This window comes from Neopelma chrysocephalum, unplaced genomic scaffold, assembly GCF_003984885.1.
Source record: "Neopelma chrysocephalum unplaced genomic scaffold, ASM398488v2 Primary Assembly neopelma1_104, whole genome shotgun sequence".
In the NCBI taxonomy this organism is placed as follows: Eukaryota; Metazoa; Chordata; class Aves; order Passeriformes; family Pipridae; genus Neopelma; species Neopelma chrysocephalum.
This window is the reverse complement of record NW_020897768.1, coordinates 2,263,170-2,283,549: the sequence shown is the minus strand read 5'-3', so window position 1 is coordinate 2,283,549 and position 20,380 is coordinate 2,263,170. Positions and strand designations below refer to the sequence as shown.

Here is a 20,380-nt window from a genome sequence, read left to right as displayed (position 1 = left end):
TAGCTCGGACCCAGGGTCGGTAGAGAGTCTGTATATGGGTATGGAGTAATAAAGTTACAAGAGAATTCTTCATGGACAAAAGTCTGTCCTGCTTGAATTCATTCGCCGAAAATGGTGCTGTGAGGGATTTTTTCTGCAGGTTTCCGTGTCAAGGAGGTTGGAATTAGATCTTTAAAGTCCCTTCCAACCCAAACCATTCTGTGAGTCTGTGATTCTATTTTGTATCAGTAAGAAAAGGAAGTTCATCTGATATTTATTGAGCCATCAGAAATTACAGTGCTGGAGTTGATACCCTGCTGACTTAGAATGGGCCTATTTTATTTCATTTAATACTTGAGTCCTAAAGCAAGAGCTCCTTTCAGGATATACAAAATAACTGAAGGCTACATTCAGTGATGCTAATTGGTATTGGATTAAATCATCCAGTTATGCTAAGGTGCAATGTAAGGTGGAATTTGTGTTTTAAGTCCATAAAGGTAGCCAGGGAAGTTTGCCAAAAATATCAAATATTTATAAAATTAATTTTTTATCTAATTACAAGTTTTTTGAGAATAGTACCTTTTGTATATGAAAGTCCATTTACATTTTGCATATAGATATATTTCTTTATGTTTATGTGTTCTATGCCTTGTGTATTTTATTTTACATGTTCATGCTCTTTATGATCAGCTTCACTACCCATATACATTTTTCTGCCCACATATTTTAGGTGGTTGTCCACTCCCACTGTACAATTTTTCAGCATACCAATGATAATGCAGAACAAGTCACCCAAATACCATCCATGGAATTTATGGTTTGAGTGGTTTGACAGCTCAGCCAAAATACAAAGTTTCAGCAAGTTTCACCTTTTGCATTTCAGGATTATAATGATGAAATTCGCCAGGAGCAGCTGAGAGAACTGTCGTATTTGAATGGTTCTGAGGACTCATCACGTGGACGGGGCATTCGAGGAAGAGGGATCCGTGTGCCACCTGCAGCTCCTTCAAGGTGTGGTAACTTGAACTATTATGCTAATAGCTTTAGAAAGTGTAAACAATAGTAAAAAAATCATAGTTAAAAAAAAAAAAGAAAATCACATACACATGCTGGTCAGTAAACCAAAATATTTGTCTTTTGATAACTTGTGTAGTCTGTGTTGTGCCAGGTTCTCTGGTCTACAGTTCACAGGCTACAGTGGATAGTATACAAGTAATAAACAACAAATGAGAGCAGATTATGAAGCCAATGAAAGGATATTTCTAGGAAAGAATATTGTTATGCTAGCAATGTACCAGTATGGTCAGTAGCATAAAATCATTGGCTAAAAAATAGTATAGTCTGAGAAGACTACATAATCTGAATGGAACTTTATTTGCCAAATAATTACTTTTTTATACATATTACAGTTTATATATAAAAATAATATATATTATATTACATATTTGTTGATAGGTTATCGGTTTTACATGAATTTGGTTGACGTAATCTAAAAACATTGGTGTATGAATGTTTCCTGAATTCTTCCAAGTATTTTTTCATATCTAGATAACAGATATCTCTGCTTGTTCCTAAAGCCAGTGTAAAATATAAATGCACTCTTTCAGACTTATTTTTCGCTGTGAATCCCTAAGAAATTTGTTGCCTTGGGCATCTAAGTTACCTAGCTACTTCTAGTCTTCCCTCCATAGAGATAATTTCAGGATTGGTCTTAAAAAACTGACTTTTGTTTTGGAGGAAGTAGCATAAGCTTATGTTATGCTGACATAGGAGTTCTTTGGCAGTTGAACAGGCTTCTTGCCTATGACCCTTGGGTTTGTTTTTTTTTTCCCTGAAGATGTCTACCATGTTTTCTGTCATTTCTTCCTGGATGGATTTTTTTATCAGTAGCATGATGCACTGTGGTAGTTTAGTCTAGGCCTTCCTTGGTGACCAGTTTGTAACCAAGGAAGTGCCCAGATTTACCCGGTATTCCCTACTATTTTTACGTAAGCCAGGGTATAAGAAGAAAGGAGGAGAGGCTTTTGCCCTCTTTCTTTCCGGCGGCTTTGGAGGTGCGGGTTTCCCTACTGTTGAGTCTGCCAGGTTGGAGAGTGAGGTCTGGTAAGGCCTTGTCGACCTTGGGAGGCGGAGGTTGCCGGCAGTCACTCCAGCGTGACTCTCCGTTGTCCCAAGGAGAGTAGTAAGATATTCTTTGCTAATTCTCCAAACCTTACCAAGCTGTCTCTCTCTCGTTTCGGTTTTCTTGGTTGTTTTTTTTTCCCTCTTATCCCTTGGTTTTGGGGGGGGACGGACTTCTTGTGGTAAGGTTTGGAGACTTGGCAGGGAGCCAGCTCCAAACCATATCATGCACATACATAGAAATTTTTACAGTTGCCATGCATGACCATCTTCCACTCAAAGTCTTTTTGGACTCAGTCTTCCTTATAGCTAAGATCTCTGGAACTTAATAATGATGTTCAGAACATCACTGCAACAAACTGGCAGCTTTTAAATTATGTTCAAAGGATAATCAGTGGAGTGCTGGCCCCCAATTCCTGCAAAATACCTTACTGATTGAATCAGTTGCACAAATCCTATGATGTTGGATGGTTTCCCTATTTTCCAGTCAAAAATCCGAGGGGAATATTAAGAAAACAAATTTTATGGTATTTATTTTATGGTATTTATGGTATTAAACAAATTTTTATTTTATTAAAAAAACATATTTATGGTAGTGTGGTTGATACATTTGACGGAAGGATGCCATCCAGAGGGACCAGTACAGGTTTGAGAAGTGGGCCTGTGTGAACCTCATAAAGTTCAACAAGGCCAAGTGCAAGGTCCTGCATGTGGGTAATCACCAGTGTCAGCACAGACTGGGGAGTGAGGGGATTGGGAGCAGCCCTGCAGAGAAGGACTTGGGGATATTGGAAGGTGGAAAGCTGGACAAGTTCCAGCAATGTGCACTCACAGCCCAGAAGGCCAAACGTATTCTGGGCTACATCAAAAGCAGCATGTCCAGCAGGTTGAGGGTGGTGATTCTGCCCTTCTACTCTGCCCTTGTGAGACCCCACCTGAAGTGTTGCATCCGTCTCTGGCGTCCTCAGCACAAGAAAGGCGTGTTGAAGCAGGTCCAGAGGAAGGCCACAAAAATCATCAGAGGACTGGAGTGCCTCTCCTGTGAAGTCAGGCTGGGAAAATGGGATTGTTCAGCATGTTGAAGAGAAGGCCCTGGGGTCACCTCGTTGCAACCATTCCATATATGTAAAGAGGGCTTATAAGACAGAGAGAGGCTTTTTACGAGTCTTAAACTGAAAGAGATTGGACATAGGGAACACATTGTTTTCAATGAGAGTGGTGAAACACTGGAACACATTTCCCAAAGAAGTTGTAGATGCCCCATCACTGGAAATGTTCAAGGTCAAGTTGGACACGTCTTTGCACAATTCGATCCAGTGAAAGATGTCCCTGCCCAAGGCAGGCTGTTTAGACTAGAGGCTCTCTGAAGGTTCCTTCCAACCCAAACCATTCAGTGATTGTGTAAGTCTAAAATTGGCTACTGAAACTTGTAGTAAAGTAGTGAACATCAGAAGCTAGTGCTCTGCATTTGGTTGTCTCAGCAGGGAAAGAGCCACAGCTCTGGATCTGGCACTCCCAGTCTTCAGAAAGGGCAGCACATTTGGGAGCACGCTGCTCTGAAACAAAACCCATCCAGACTGCTTCCCTGATATACTCCACTTCTAATTCATTATATGGTATAGTTACAAGAACCTTTCTGTAAAGAGTAACAGCTTCTTCTGACTTACTAATTAGTACAGTGAGGCAGGTATAGCAAAAGTAGCCAGAAGGACACTAGAACTGTTTCCCTGCTTGTTTATATGCTCTATTCTCTCTGTGCAGTGGGGGAAAGCAGAATTCCATGCTGCTCTTCCTTTGTGCTGAACTAAATTAGACAGGAAGGAAAGTTACTGCTCTCCTTTTATACTCTTCCTCTACTTTGCCTTGCAAGTTTCTGCCATCCTGCAACATCTTCTGCCAGTCTGTTTCTCCTGCCCACTAATAAACATGAGAATGAGAGTGATGGCTGCTCTTGTAAAGTAGTTTGAGAGCAAGAGAAAAAGTTCCTCATTTTCTTCATTCTCTATAACTACTTCAGCATAATTCTGCAACTCTGTGAATTAGAATGATTCAGAATTTCACTAGTACAAGCAACAAGAGGATCAGGTATAAAAGGCACTGGGGGGCTTAAAAATAATGCCTTTCCATAATAGGAGTTCTGACCAAGTTATTGTCTGAAAGTGCTTGACATTGTAACTGCCAAAATCCCACAGTTATATGATGCTTTAAATAGTAGTAAAAATGTAAGAACCTTTAAAATGGGGTAGCAGGGACATGTCCTCTCTTGCCGTACATGCTAAAGTGATCATTCCTGTTTGCTCCCCACAGGGGTCGTGGGGGTGCGATTCCTCCACCCCTGCCTGGACGAGGTGCCCAAGCACCCAGAGGAGCACCGGTGACCCGTGGAGCCCTCCCTGTGCCACCAGTGGCAAGGGGCGTTCCCACCCCTCGAGCCAGGGGCGCCCCATCTGTCCCAGGTTACAGACCACCCCCGCCACCTGCACACGAGGCCTACGAGGACTATGTAAGTAACTGCTTTCATTCAGAACATGTGTGAGCCAAGCTCTGTGATGAACATCAAGTACTGCTGAGATTTAATACTTCAGGTCAATAATTCCTCTGTCTCTAGTGCTTACCCCTTGCGGTTGAACAACAGTCTGAGCAATACAATGTGTCTGCAATCTTGTGCTTGGTGATGGGGGTTTTTAGATTTGTTTACAGCTTAGTTTTGGATACAAGAGATCATGCTGGGTAGTTCTCGGGGTGTCACAAAAGAGCAATACAGATATTATAAAATTTATATTTTGTACTAAAAGTCAGTTGTTACTGTAGGCAAGTTCCTAGGAATAACAAATTATATCCTTTGTGAGAAAATGGGGGTGGGATGTTCTTCCGAATCCTTTTCGTTACATATTTGTATTAAACATTGTGTTACAGATACACAACAAATAGAAATTCAGGTAGTTTTCATGAAAGCTGATACGATGGTGAATCTTTAGCAAGGAGCAGTACTAACTAACTGTCACCTTATAGGGTGTTAAAAATAATTGTGCTGTACACATCAAAGCTTTCAAGTCATCCTCATTAATGTTTCTACCTGGAACTATCACCATAGCAACAGATATCCAAATAGAGGAGAAAGTACTATCAAATAGCATGTCTGAATTTTTCCACCTATGTCAAGTCCAAGAGTAAGATGAACATCCCGTCTATCCTGTCTCTAGGAGAAGACACAGTTTTATTCAATTAATGGTTCTCCTAGTACAGAAGAAAGGAAAATGAAACAGAAATTAATCTTTGTTGTTAAAGCTTTACTCAACCATGTAGAACTCTATTTGTAGCATAGAGATTAGATTACGACCATGTCAAAACAGCGATGCACATTCTGTTGATGCCAAGAGTCACAACTCAGCAAGAGCAGCAAAAAAGGAGGGGGAAAAAGTCATTCTGGTATTATTTACCTCAACACAGTTTCCATCATTAAATGAGATGAAAGTCCTGCTAAGAAAAGGACTTTCAAAAGTATACCCTTCATTGATAGACAGTATATTATTATCTGTTAGTATCGAAATGTGAGACCTTCCTTTCTATGCAGATACACATACTTTCCTAATCCATGAGTGAAAAATGTCAAAACAGAACCCTTGTAATGTAAGATTAAGCTTATAAATTGAGTAATTTTTTTTCATTTACAGTATTAGTAGATGTCCTAGAGTATTAAGCAGTTTTTAGGGAACATTTCTTACACTTTTCCTGGATGGTGAATATATGGAAAGCAAGAGGAAAAATTAAGGCAGGATTATCAAGGTTAGGAAGGCATTCAGCCAGTTCGATATTGTTTTGAAATGCTAACACTCTTAGAATTACAAAATATATTCACAATTAAAAGAGTCATTTTAGTTTATAATACATTAATCAAATAAAACCAAACAAATGTGTTTGTGTTTCTGTTTCCCCTTCTTAGATAGCAGCAAAACACATACTGCCTTATAGGACTAATTCACATGTTTTGGAGATCCTTTCATCTCCTGTGTCCTTTTAACATCTATATTCGATGTCTAGGAATATATGGGATTGCTATCATGCACCAGTTTGCAATGAAAATCTCTTTTCATTTTATAAAAGTTTTTAAATGCAATCTAAATCATTTTGGTATCTTATGGACTGAGATAATAACTAAAACTCTGATGCTGTGCAGGTACAAGGAAAAGTTCATGGTCATATATCTATGTATGATTTGTAAATTATGTTTTAAGAGAAAATGGTTTTATTTTGACAGGAAGTAATCAACACAGTTTTTCTTCCCAAATAAACCGTATAATAAATCATGTGTCTGACTGGATACTAAAAGCAAGTGGATCTATTTACTGACCAGCAACAAATGTCGTGTGTAACTGTTGTTCTTTCACACTTAATCCTACAGATGAAAAACTAATTTGTAATGAATTATTTATCCAATTTACTTTGTATTCTGCTTCTAGGCAACCCACAAGTGTATTACAATATTTTTATGTGTTTATGTTTTTAATTTTTGACTACAGTCTTTCACACCATTTTTTGCTTAATATACACGAGTTTGATTAGTTGTACGCATGAATGCTATGTCATTGATTGTGAGTATCCATATTCTTAATTTTTCTTTGCTCTAATGAAATATAGTCATTTAAATGTGGAGCTGAAAGTGAAGTCAATAAATAGAATAGAATGGCTACAGCAGATTTTGTAAAATGTTTGAACAGCTCTTCCTGAAAAGAAATCTTTATCTCCTTGCTGAGCACTACTAATCAGATATTGTATTGACTGTTTGAGCTTGAAACATCTAACTGTTCAAATCGGTTTCGATAACCATTAAAAGTTTAGATTATCCAATATATAAATATTTTGAGGTTTTCTGAGGCCTTTCTGAGAGTCCATAAAAGCAAATGTCTAACAAAAAGTAAAGTCCTGTCATTGTGGTGAATATATTAATGTTCAACATTTTGAATGTCAAGCCTAACTGGAGGGAAAATTGTTTGGAACAACTTTCAGAAAATAAGAGGGCTTGAGAGGGAAGGGAAAGTGACTCACCTCATGCCTTTTTCTTTAGTTGCTTGTGAAACGTGCTTTTCATTGTGTGTAGCCTAGATAGTATCTTAGAGGAACTTCAAAAGATTACCCACAGAAAGGGGAGGTACTGACATTAGAAGATTTATGCAAAAGGGAAAACCCAGTTACTATATGAACCTTCATCATTTTACAGTTCATTGGTGTGAATTTGGATGGAGAGTGTAACTGACAGCAACTATGCACCTTCTTGGATCAAAAGGGGTGGTCCTGGGTTTGTGACCTGGTGTTGTGCTTTAACCCCAGCTAAAAACTAAGCCCCACACAGTTGCTTACTCCCCCCCCGGTGGGATCAGGGAGGGAATCAGAAGTGTAAAAGTGAGAAAACTCATGGGCTGAGACAAGACAGTTGTAGTGGGTTGACCCTGACTGGATGTCAGGCGCCCACCAAAGCTACTCTATCACTCTCCTACACAAGTGGACAGAGAAGAGAAAATATAACTTAAGGTTCATGAGTTAAGGGCTGGGAAAGGTCACTGACTGGTTACTGTCATGGGCAAAATATACTCAACTTGGGAATATTACTTGAATTTATTACCAGCAAAGTCAGAGGAGGATAACGAGAAGTAAAATAAGTTTTCAAAAACACCTTCCCCCCACCGCTCCCTCTGTCACAAGCTCTATCTCCTCCCCCCACCACGGCGACGCAGAGAGACGGGGAATGGTGTTTATGGTCATCAGTTCATCACACGTTGTTCCTGCCACTGCTCAGGTAGAAGAGTCCTTCCCCTGCTCCCAGCATGGGATCCCTATCAGAGGAGACAGTCCTCCACAAACTTCTTCACTTTGTGGATGACAATGCACTGGAACGGATTGCCCAGAGATATTGTGGAATCTCCCTCACTGGAGATATTCAACAACCATCTGGACAGAATCTTGTGCCATGTGTTCTTGGATGACCCCACTTGAGCAGGGAGGTTGGCCCAGATGATCCATTTAGTCCCTTTCAGCCTGACCCATTTTATGATTCTGTGATTCTGTGATTTGATTGGACATCTGCTCAAATATAGTAAGGAAAGTTAACATTGGTATTATCGTTACAGACTGGGGATAGACTTCAGCAGTCTTCTCTTGAGAAGAATAAGCATTTTTAAAGGCTAATGTCTTGGCAACTTTCAAAACAGGCAATAGGCATGACAGGTTGAGATTCATGATTTATACAGAAGTGGAGAGTACTTCAGTAGGTCTTCTGCGATTGAGGCAATAAATAATGGAATCATAGAATCATAGAATGGTTTAGGTTGGAAGGGACCTACCAGATAATCTAGTTCCAACCCTACTGCCGTGGGCAGGGACACCTTTTCACTAGACCAGGTTGCTCAAAGCCCCATCCAACCTGGCCTTGAACTTGTAGGGATGGGGCAACTTTTCTGGGCAAAGCTAGTGTTCCACACAGTATATTTTAATGAGAGTGTCCAGACTCTTCCACTCAGGATTAAAACTAAATATTTGAAGGGTGCTTAACCTAGATCTAAGCCAGAAATACTGTTGATTTCAGATCCTTTTTTGGACCACATTTGACTCTGGATCTATATTTGTTCCTTCTGAATCAGAAGCTACAAATGAGTTGTGCAGTGATATTCGTTTTTTACATTTTTTTAAGAGCTGTGGTGAGCCTTGCAAAGGGCTTGAAGTGACTTATCACTTGTTCCCTTAGACCAGATGCAAAGAGTTACCAAAACAGAACACATTTGTGATTAAAATACACAGTTTTTATATTTTACCTCCACTTGCATTTTTACTCCTGGATAAGAAAGGAAACTTTTGCATGGAAAGCCACTAATTTTAATATGAATGCTTAGATGAGCTTCTTGCATTTACAAAGAAATATATAATTTGTTTGCAAGAAATAAGCCAGTCTGTCAAGACCCTGTGAAGCTGGTACAGCTCTTGGGTCTAGGACAACCAGATTAAAGAGCAATTTTAAATGCAAATATTCTCTCTCGCCTCTCATTTCACTGATCAAACCAGCCAAACACAGCTTCTTGTTATCTTCTGGAATAAGAGCAATGTTTTTAAAAAGTCACTGGAAAAGAACCACACAATAAGATAGATTGTGCTTTTAATGTCGTGCTGTTCTTCCTCTCACTTCAAGCTGTTTAAAACAAAAGCAAATGCCACATTCCACTATTTATTCTAAGATCAATGGTTATTTACATTTTTCAATAGTTTTCAAACAAACTGAAACAACTATGCTCATGCTTGTTTAGTGCCAACCTAGACAATTAAAAGACTGACAATAGGAGGCGTTTTGTCACACTTCAAGATTTTTAAAATATATAATCAACATTTATATGTGACTGCAATCCCCAAAATTGCAGTTGTGGAGGCTTCGTTTTGTATTTTAAATGGGAATTCTTGGGCTGTTAAATCCATTCTGCCACTTCTAAATGTAGATGGAAACTGTGTATACAGACCTGCATTTCCTCTTCATGGCATGTTTGTGCCTGTGTTACTGCTTTAATAAGTATGTTAAAGTGAGCAATTGGTGCTGGATTCTGCTACTTTTGAGACCCATTCCTATAATTACAGTAGGATATTGTCAATGAGAGTGGGGCCTGGACAACTAAGAGGAGTTGTTCCAAACCTTAAAATAGTGAAATATATTGGATATAATGGTAGGTAACAGGGAATATATATATATATATTTTTTAATATCTAAATAGGTATTTCTAAGTTTTAAGATGTACCACTTATTAATTTCTGTGCCTCTTCTGGATGAGAAGAAAAAAATCAATGAAGAATGTACTGAGACTAAAGAGCATTAGAATAAAGCTGGAATTACAGATATGGGAATCTGCATGGCTGAACAACATATTGATTAAATATGATTGATTACCTATTTATGCCCAAGGCATTTAGAAAAAGAGCTAAGCTCTATTCAGCTTGCATCTGCTGTGACTTGAAAAATCAAATTTTATTTTCAGTATAATAGCGATAAACAGGATAATGTTTATATTATCTGATAGACCCTATTAAGGTTTAGAAGGAAGCTGTGAATGGCAGTCTGATGAAGGTAGAGTGGATTTATTCAGATTTTGGAGGATTTGGTCTGTCAAAAATATAAATATATTTATTGGGAAAAAATCCAGTAACATAAATACAGAGTTAAAGTAAAGGCAACTTTTTCATGTTTTTCTAAGAGCGAAATCCAGAGTCAGCACTAAATCTTCAGTATCTGGGAACCTGCAGTTCTAGAGCTTTTTGCTTACCTCTGCAAACTGTAGTTTGGATCTTGTTCTTAAAGATGTTAATCTGAATAAGTAAGTCTTGCTTCGTGAAACCAGAGGAACTGTCCTGAGAGCAATGCAGCAATAAATGTGAACACTGCTTTCAAACTCATCACTGCTACGAATTTCTCACAAACTGACAATGTGCTCTAAAGCAGACTTTATTGTATTGTTTTCTTGATTTGATTTGTTTTGATCTGATTTTCATAATCATTGCTATACAATGGGCTAAACTTCACTAACAAAATACATAAAACTCTAACATCTAATTATAAATGTTGCAGAAAGATTTTGTGCAGGATAAATTCTTCTGTCATCCCCTGCATGCTGTCCTTGCTTGGCAAAAATAATTCTTTCGTTGACATTAGTTACCAAGTTTTCAGTTCAAAATTGTTTTCTATGCTAGATGGCGTATAAAAGAAAATGCTGATGCAGCTATACATGTTTTAGTATTATACACGATGTTAGTACAAGTACAATCTAATAAATATTTATATTTGTTATATGCAGATCTAAGTGAAGGGCATCTCTCAACTGATGATCCAGCCTGCATATGGTCCTTAAATATTCATAGTGTATGCGGTTATATTCTTAAGTTCCTACATAAAAAATATATGGAATGTTATTCATAGAGCCAAATTTGTCTGCATCATGCAGTGCAGCATTTGATCGTTAGACCAATGTGATTTTTCAGGAGCCTGATCCCAAAAATACTTGTCTGCTGTCACTTGGATCACTCACAAGTTGTCACTTGGCTATTTATCTGATGGAGGACAGTCTTGGTTGGTACAAAATAACCCTATAGGCATTTGCTGGCTAAACATTTTCATGTGACTATATCTCCACCCATGTTATCCTTTGTGTGTGTGTGTGTGTGTGTGTGTGTGTGTGTGTGTGTGTGTGTGTTAACAAACTCATGCAAACTTATATCAAGACTTGGGACAAGTCCAATTTCATTAGAGATCTTGAGAGTGTGAGTTCAGCTCAGATGGAAGCCTTGGGTTTTCTCTTTCACTTCTTGAAGTTTCTTAACCACATTTAGTCTACCAAGGAACTAAAAAGGTAATAATTTTAGGCTGCAAGGTTCATCAGTTCTCAGGGAGACAGACATGTAGGCACTCAGTGGTAAGACTGGTTAGCACAGAGACTTCAGCTGTGCCAATTAGAGAAGCCTTAAGCTCTGTTTTCGGGAAAACCTGGGGGTGATAAGATGCCATGGTACTTAACATCATCACACCAGCCTTGCCTCCAGCATACCAGTCATACATGTGTTTTTCAGTCTAGCCTTTTGGTGAACTCAAGTTAGTGACTTTTTGTTATAGCATATATAGAGTGCTCTTTATATCAGTAGATTTCATGTATAGATGATAGAGAACTCCAGTTTTTTGTATTATCATTATTTATTAAGAATTTTCATTTGAACTTGATTAATGTAGTAAAATGAGCAGTTTCATGTTAATTGAGAACTTTTATGGTTTGTCCCAAAATACTGGTTTAGGTTTACAGGAACTTTAAGGGTATGTATTTAAAAATTACTTCCTGTTGTAGGAATCTTTCATCAGAATTCACATATGTTCTTCTCTGGTACATTTGTGACATTGGTATCTGCAAAAAATACTTCTGCATGAAGCTTCAGAGATACATATTTAACAGTTGCAATTAAAATACAATATAAATATTAGAGCATGGTTCAGTTTCATTCACTGGCTGATGGGCCTTTTTGCCAGTTGCCTATATCCACATGCTTGTTGCTTACTCCGGATAATTTGAGGACATGTATTTGGTAAAATAAAATGTCTGAAAAGTAGTCTTACATGCCTGTAATCCTTTTTCTCTTATTGTGTTCGTTACATGTGCAACTCTGAATTTCAGTCATGCATGGGAAGAAAAGGTTTGTGTTAGATGAATTATCTCACGTGTTGGGCACAGAAGCACCTGTCCAGAAACAAGGCTGTTCTTTTTGGGTAGTTAAGGAAGGCTCAAATATACATGTGAGCCTATATTTTCATACACCTAGGAATGTATATACCCTGTGTGTATATTGTTATAGACAAAGCTGACTCAAGCTGTGCCTTGATATACCATATCTGCAGACACATGGCAGCAACTGCTTCCCCAGAGACAGCATGTGTGTCCTGTTATCTATTGCTCTTGGAAGGAGGAGGTTTATGACTCTCCAACTGTCTTAGTATTTCCAGTAAATCTTTGCTTGGGTATAGAGATACGGCTTACATTCTGTTATGGATACGCATATATATTATCTGTAGCTACATCACAGAAAAATATGGTCCGTTTCTTCGAGCTAATCTGTTTATAACGACCTGGTACTGCACAGAGCTCCTTTGCAGCCAACAATGTGCATAAGTAACTGTGTAAGGAATCAGTCTGACGGATCAGAGAAATAAAATATAAAGCGTATATTGTCTTTCCTAATAATACAATGTTGGGGGAAAATGTAAATATAGAATGAAGATGATACTAGCAAGTATCCTAAAGGAATAAGTTAAAAGAATAGTTTTACTTGTGCAATCAGATGGCCTCGGTGAAGCATACTTTTCCTTTTGGTTAGGGTTCGAGTTAGAGTTACTATTCATATGAATACCACTGTCAGATAGGGAGGTCAATGTAGTTCTCAAATATGTTCATTTTTAAAATAATCTGGTCAGTTACATTTTATCAAAGGTGCAGACAATGTACCTCTTTAAACTGTAGCAAAAATGCTGTAAAAATTATTCTTATTATGAAACACAGAACCTTGAGTTTGACTTACAGGGCTCTTAGAGAGTGCAGCAATCACTAGAAGAGGGAGATGCAGTATAATAGCTCCAGGACAATAAAGTAGAAGACTAGAGATGAAGAATATTCTTTTGCCATACAGACTTGTTTTTTCCTGATGAAGTTATGGTTACCTGCATTTTAATAGCTTCTACAATCTTTTTAAGTGCTGTTACTCACAGACAGCTAATAGCTCTCTTTGACTATCTGCTGTTGTTCTGTAGCTCTTGTTATAGTGTAAAAATCTGTGGAGTGCCGCATCTGAAATCATAAGGAGTGCAATATTTTTTTTCAGTAAAATTAGATAAGTAAATACTTCATATAAATTAGGATCATAAGAACACATTATTATCCCGAGGACACAAACATGACCCTGTACTACCTTATGCAATGACATAGAACTGCATTTAAATATCTCTTAAAATCAGTATATCTGTTCAAGCGTAGTACATAACATTACATATCAGTCCCTAACAAGGTGCTTTAGCTGTAGCCTTGGTGTTCATACTGTCCTCCAACTCTTTCTGGGCCAATTAGTGAGTTTCTGCAATGAAAATATTAACAAACCATTAGATAATATACTAACACAAATTCTTTTGATAACGGAATGTCTGCCAGATGCAATTATTTAAGTCTGAGTGGGGACACAGCAACTTGAAGGTTAGAAACCCCATATTCTGTTATCTTTTATTTGCACTTTCCAGTCCCTGATTAGTGTCTCTAACTGTACAGCCTTGCAACTTCTGACATCCAAATTTTTAGAAAGCTGAAGTGAAAAAAACCCCAACAGATATACCAAAAGTGAGTCTTATTTGGGGGCAGTATATAAAATACTATACTGAAGTATGTTAATATTTTAGTTTCTTTTGCTATGTATTAGAATCACAGGATCACACAGGTTTTCCCAGTTTCTTTTCTTAGTTTGTTTGTTTGGTTTTTTTGCTCCCAAAAAAAAAATCTCAAAAAATTACGTTATTAACACTACTTATTAATCTTTCTGTGGGCTAAACTGTAAAATGAGCAAGTTTTGAACTTTGCACATTTGGGTATTTTAAAAACAAATTGTCGAAGTCTGATGCTGTACCATTTTGTTCAACATTGGATCTCTACAATCACATGTAGCCCATGCACTTATATTTATCAGGACTTTAGAGGGTTATACCAATCCTCACTCATGCTGCAGCCAGGAGTTCTCTGAAAAAAACAAACATTCTTCAAAGATTTTGAAATTCAAACTGTATTTCTTTCTATTCTACCAACTACTTGCCATCAATCATTCTACTTTTTGGACAAAAACTGCCTGCACGATATACCTGACATGCAGAATTAAAATGTATGCTTGTTTCTTTTAAAACAAATCTTCTTATAAGAATAGATAATTCCCTTTCTATTACCTGTTTGCATTTCATTGCAAAAAGTGGCTTCAGAACTAAGTTTGATTTTTTTGCTTTTCTTGACAAAATTGTTAAGATATGTGAAAGCTTAACAGGTTATTTAATTTTATTTAGCTATAAACAATAATAAAAGATTAAATGTATATAAATGAAAATTAATTTTGGAAATTGGGATTTCCAAGTATTGTGATGGAACTGCATCAGTTACCTAGATGGTATACAAATAAAGAAAAAGTATTATAAACAAATAAAAGTAAATCGAGTTTGTGTAAATCAGGCTGTAGAGGAGACGCAGAAGGGACCTGTGTTTCATTGCAAGTTGAATTTTGCCAAATTTAAATGTGGACACTGCAGCTCAGAGAAAAAAGAGGAAAAAAAGCAGAGAATCACTGAAACGCAATTGTTGAGCCTGAGTGCATTTATCAAATAAATTAGAAGCAACAAAATTTTTGTCATTTTTCACTTTTCTTGAATAACCATTTCACTTTCTTGCAAGGCCACCCTTCATGCAAACACCCTAAACAAATAAATTGAAAAAGCCATTTGGAGCTTTTCTAACTTATTACTCTTGAAGTGCCTATTATATGTTGCCATTTTGGAAAAAGCATCAGAAGTGGCTTGTATGTGTTAAATATAACATAAGCAGGGAGAAAAAAGTAATTTTCATTGTGTTTTATTCATTTCACTCAGGTTTCAATTGTTATTTTTAAGGGGTAAAAAATGTCCCATGCAAGAAATTTGTCTTGTATTTCCATAGTCTTATTGTGCCTAATTGTGATGTATAATTACAAGTCGGGTTACTATATCAGTTGTTCCTGTACCCAAGAACTGTATGGCTGAACCGGTGATTAGAAGCATAGAATCATGGAATTATTAAGGTTGGAAAAGACCTCCAGGATCATCAAGTCCAATCTTTGACCAAACACCACCTTATCAACTAAACCGTAGCACTAAGTGACGTGTCCAATTGTTACTTGAGCACTTCCAGGGGTGGTGACTCCACCACTTCCCTGGGCAACCTGTTCCAATGCTTGACAACCTTCCATTATGTGTACTATTTCTGTTTCCATGCACAGTGCAATATGAAGGAAAGTGAGATGTTTTGCTTGGGCAGAATTTGTTGCAGCTCAGTGTTATGATATCCACTTGAGTAGGGAGCTTCAGGAATGAAGTCGAGGAAAAACTGCAAGTCAGTTTCTCACATCTTGGGTTGATGAAATCCTGAATAAGAAAAAGAGTGAAAGGACTACTTTTATTCTGCTGTTCTAGGTTCTTTTTAAAAGAAAGGCTCGACCTCTTGCAGAATTTCTACAGAAGTAACGTGCACACCTTGCCACTAGAGAGGTCTCAGTTCTGAGAGCAGGACTTGCCTCCCTGCAACCCAAACAATGGCCCCCAAGTCTTGGAGAGGAACAAGGTTTATGCAATGCTCTTTTTTCACCTCTTGGAAAAGAGGACAGCTAAAGGGTACTAAACAATACAGTACTATGGGTACCATTCTTAGTTGCCTGAGTTTTGCTGTACATCTTTTAAAAAAGCACATCCATCTTGGATGTCATTAATTCCAGTATGTTTCCTTTGTTTATCCATGATCCAGAATTGTAAGATCCTAAATCACACAAAATTTGCTAACAAAGCAGGCTTCTAATTCCTTAAATCACAGGATTTAAATTCTAAATAACTTAGCTTATTTTTTTTTACATCCCATTTGTTTTGTAGAAAACTTATGGGGTGTGAGGGAGATTATTTTAGCTTTTTAAAGAAAAAAATCCTTCATATCTGTTTTGACAAGTCTGTGACCTTCCTAGGAGCAAAGCAGACTTGTGTCGTAAGGAGGCAATACTGTTTTGATAGTCCTTGATGAATGAGGACATTGTTGAGGTGAAATTCAATTTTGAAAGAAAAGACTTCTAAAAGATTTGCTTTCTTTCTTCAGGACCTCATTCGAGTTGTATACAGAGCACACAGTCGTTTGTTGTTTGTGTTGGAGGGGGGGAATTTTTACAAAGAACTAAGCTTCCACTCTGTTTGGAAAATGCCAACTCATCCATCCTTGATCAGAATATTTGGGGATAAGCAAACAGGTCACTCGATACAGTCTGAGAAACTGTTTAACATTCTGTAGAGCAGAAGTAATGAATAAAAGCTGAAAACTGTTAAAATAAACTTCCCAGCATGATTAACAGGAAGCTTTTACCTCCCGAGTTGGGGGACAATCTCATTGAATATTTCCTTTAAAGTTGTGTATCTGTGTTGCCACGGTAAGTATGAGTGTACAGATTTGTATGACTTAGATGTTGAGTAGCTTATGATATAAAACTAGAAGATCATTTTGGGAAGGAAATTACCTTTAGGTATTATTCATGTGTTTTCCATCCTTTCAAAATGATGCATGCTGACATAATAACTTAGCTCTGCTGAAAGTGCTTGTTCATTTTACACTGTGAGTTTTATTACTATAGGTGTCTTCTTGAACTGTCCTGAGATTTGCTGACCTTCATAGGAAAATAAAATGAAAAATCCAAGGATATAGTTTGTTTCTAAGTTCAAAGCATTATGAACCTAATGTTTATTTATTTCTTGAAGTCTGCCTGATGCAGGCTAGAACTTTATGATTGCCTTATGGTTTCTTATTAAGGAAAAAAAATTTCTAAAAGTCAGCATAAAAAATGCTGAAAATAGACCAAGTGTTGCTGTGCCCTACTTCATCCACTGCGAGGAAGACAATATAGAGGCAAAGAGCATGAACACCAAATTCAAAAAACCAACAGGATTCTCAGGGTTATTGTCTAAGTCATAGACCATAACATCATAGTCCTTAAGATTGCAAAGTAAATATTTATATTTATATATATTATATATTGGGCTTTTGGAGGTAAGGATAGTCAGCATTTTGTGTTGACAGGTTGTTGTGTAAGTCTGTATTCCATCTCCTGAGCAGAGTTCAGAAATGTAAGCAATGGAATAAGTCAAAAATCCACAAATGAATCACTGTAAATCCAGAATGGCTATTCTGAAAAGTAAGAAAAATGGGAACAGTTGTACATCTAGCTATTTCCAAGAAAATTGCTGCAGATGGGCTGAAGCAAGCTGTGGTCCCTTGAGATATTTCTGATCAAAAATGTTACTGTGTCATCTTATTCTTCTCAGTGATAGGCTTAAAAACCTTAACATCTTGGAGTAGCAGTAACAATTTTCAAGCCTGATGCAGTCAATAACTAATTAATGTAAAGCAGATGCATTTTTTCCACAGATGGAATCAGACAGTGGGATGAAGCTCCAAGATGTTACTGATCTTACTCTGGTAGTCAGCTAGAGGTCAAGAGAAGGGGGGGATCTCAAATGTGTTGCAGTTGTCTTTTACTCCACATATACTGAGGATCCAGTGGAAACCATAAACTTCAAAGTAACATTTCAGTGTGTGCCAAGCAGGAAAGGACTTTCTCCAGGACTGTGGTGCAAATTGCTTTTCCAACAAGATTCTTAAACAAATTCAGTTAGCAAGAGCAGGGTGTCTCCGTCAGACAAAGAAGAAAATGTAATAATTGCTGAAATGTTGTACAATCCAGCTGTTATGACTTGATTTATCTATTTTAATTGATACAGTTGCTTCCAGGATTTTAGATTAACCGTTTGGATTTAAACATGCCTAAATCAAATCACAAAAGACTAATTGACTCTTTGGATTAGAGTTGCTTGCCCTTTATAGTCCTTGGAGGAGTACAGGTACAGATAAATGCCCAACAAAAAGCCTTGTTTAAATTTTAGTAAGCAGCTGTCAAAGACACAGGAGCTATTCTTTACCAGTCCTGGAGGAAAAAACTCATCATATGTAATCTTTCAACTAAGAGGCTTATTGAGCAAAACAGGAATGTAAAGAGTATTCCAAAGGATGCTGGCCACTGTCTGAATTGCCCTTGTGATTTACAGCTGCAATACTGTGCCTTGCATGAATTTTAAGACATAAAAATCTGTCAGTTCTCGAAGCTATAAAGTCATCCTTTGGAGATAACTGAGTCAGCCTCACATTGATGGTCATTTCAGAACATGACTATCATTTCTTTCCTTAATGATAAAATGGTGATGTGCTTTAGAATGTCATGCTTTAGGTACAAGACTAACAATCCTATTAAACTAGGTATTGTAAGGTACTGTAGGTACTAATCTAGACCAAAATAATGTATCAGATCCATTTCAAAGTAAATAAATAGGAACTGACAAAGGCCCATGAACAACTTGGAAAAGAAATGTTAGGGTTTTTAATGAGATTTTTAAAATATTCACAGTAATTTTTACTAAGATATGGAGAACCAAAGAGTTCCAACCATCCTCAGCTGTGAAGTGCTATGATTTTATTTATTTGTGTTTATCTAAGTTTCCAAATTTGTTTAGATAGCTTACAGATATGAGACACAAACACACATTGTTCTCTGAAGAGTTTCTATTATGTGAAGTAATTTTCTGTAGTGATATGCTGGTCCTTAGTGTCATCAGCATGGGCACCGAGCACCGTAAGTGAACACATTTAATGACGCTAATTCTTTTAGATATAAATCCCTTCCGTGAAGGATGAACATAATTTAAAGTAGTTGTATCTGATTGAGAACTTGTGTATGTTTAAAGAAACTAGTAAGTTTTCATTGCAGTAAGAAGGGAGGAAGATTTAAGTTGTGACAGCTTCATGCTGGAACTCACTCTATCATTTCTGACTCATCCCTGAGGAGTTTCTGTCTCAGGAACAGAGCAAGCTTCATGTTGTGGTTTACAGCTGCAATACCAGACCCTGCCTGAAAGTCACGACATTATTGTGTGCTGATGCTAGAAGCTTTAATTCCTTATAGAAAGTTCAGTTCTTTCTGAATGGAAGTTTTCAGCCAACCTCTGATCAGTAGAAGGTCTTTGAAATTTTTCAGTCCAGTCACCATCTGGAATAAGAAAATCATCAGCTCAAAGGCTCTCATCTAGAGAGATGTAACATATGCAGAGGAATGAGGACTTTGAGATTACATGTGGCACTAGTCAGATTTTGTGAACTAATACCTTTATGCAGATATGCCACATCATGGCATTGCATATTGGTGTTCAGGCCTGTGTTCTCATTCTATTTAGGTGAATAATGAATGCAAAGTTGGGGGAGATCAGAAACTATGACATTATCTATTAGACCTAACCAGAGTATACTGATGTATAAAAATGGGATGCGCAAGACTATTAGATGCAGTTGTAATAGTCTTTAACAAATCCACAAGAAGTTTTTACAGAAGTATCAATTCTATTGAACTTTCATTTTGAGAAAGATAGGGTTTTAATAAAACTTGTTGTACATGAAGTAGGTGGGAATGGAATGAAAATATATTCAGACCCTTATTCACACTTGTCTTAATATTGTCTAATCATTGAGGTGCTTCCTGTGCACCTGCACTTTCTGTGAGTCATATACTCTGCACATGAAAGTTATTAGAATAATGACTGACTATTTTAAAAATGTGTTTATATTAAGCACACACATTTTCTTTTTGGGTGAAATAACCACAATATGGATAATTTTGTATCTGTAATACATTTTTTTTAAAAAGGCAAAACAGAATCTGAGAACTATGCTCCTTATACTTTTCAGGCTTACTGCTACCATACAACCTATCCTTCACTGTGGATTTTTGACAGAAAAAATACAAGGGTTGCTTTTGTTCTAGTCATCCCCTATAAATATTACTGATTCATGCAACACACTACTATGTGGATACTGATCCTTTTGATCTGCTTGACCTGGATTTATTCTTGGTACTGCTGACTTTACTA

The 20,380-nt window shown here is 37.2% G+C and overlaps 1 protein-coding gene across 29 annotated transcripts in view; it reads left to right on the top strand.

The window, feature by feature from the left end:
- Positions 1–20,380, top strand: part of KHDRBS2 (KH RNA binding domain containing, signal transduction associated 2) — a 380,194-nt gene that overhangs the window by 222,912 nt on the left and 136,902 nt on the right. For all 29 annotated transcript variants that reach the window (XR_003536306.1, XR_003536303.1, XR_003536310.1 and 26 more), the window contains exons 5-6: positions 863–990; positions 4,408–4,603. Coding sequence is in view for 2 of the 29 variants with exons in the window: in XM_027696003.1 (XP_027551804.1) it covers positions 863–990; positions 4,408–4,603 (324 nt within the window). In the remaining 27 variants the exon portion in view is untranslated. The remainder of the gene's footprint in view (positions 1–862; positions 991–4,407; positions 4,604–20,380) is intronic.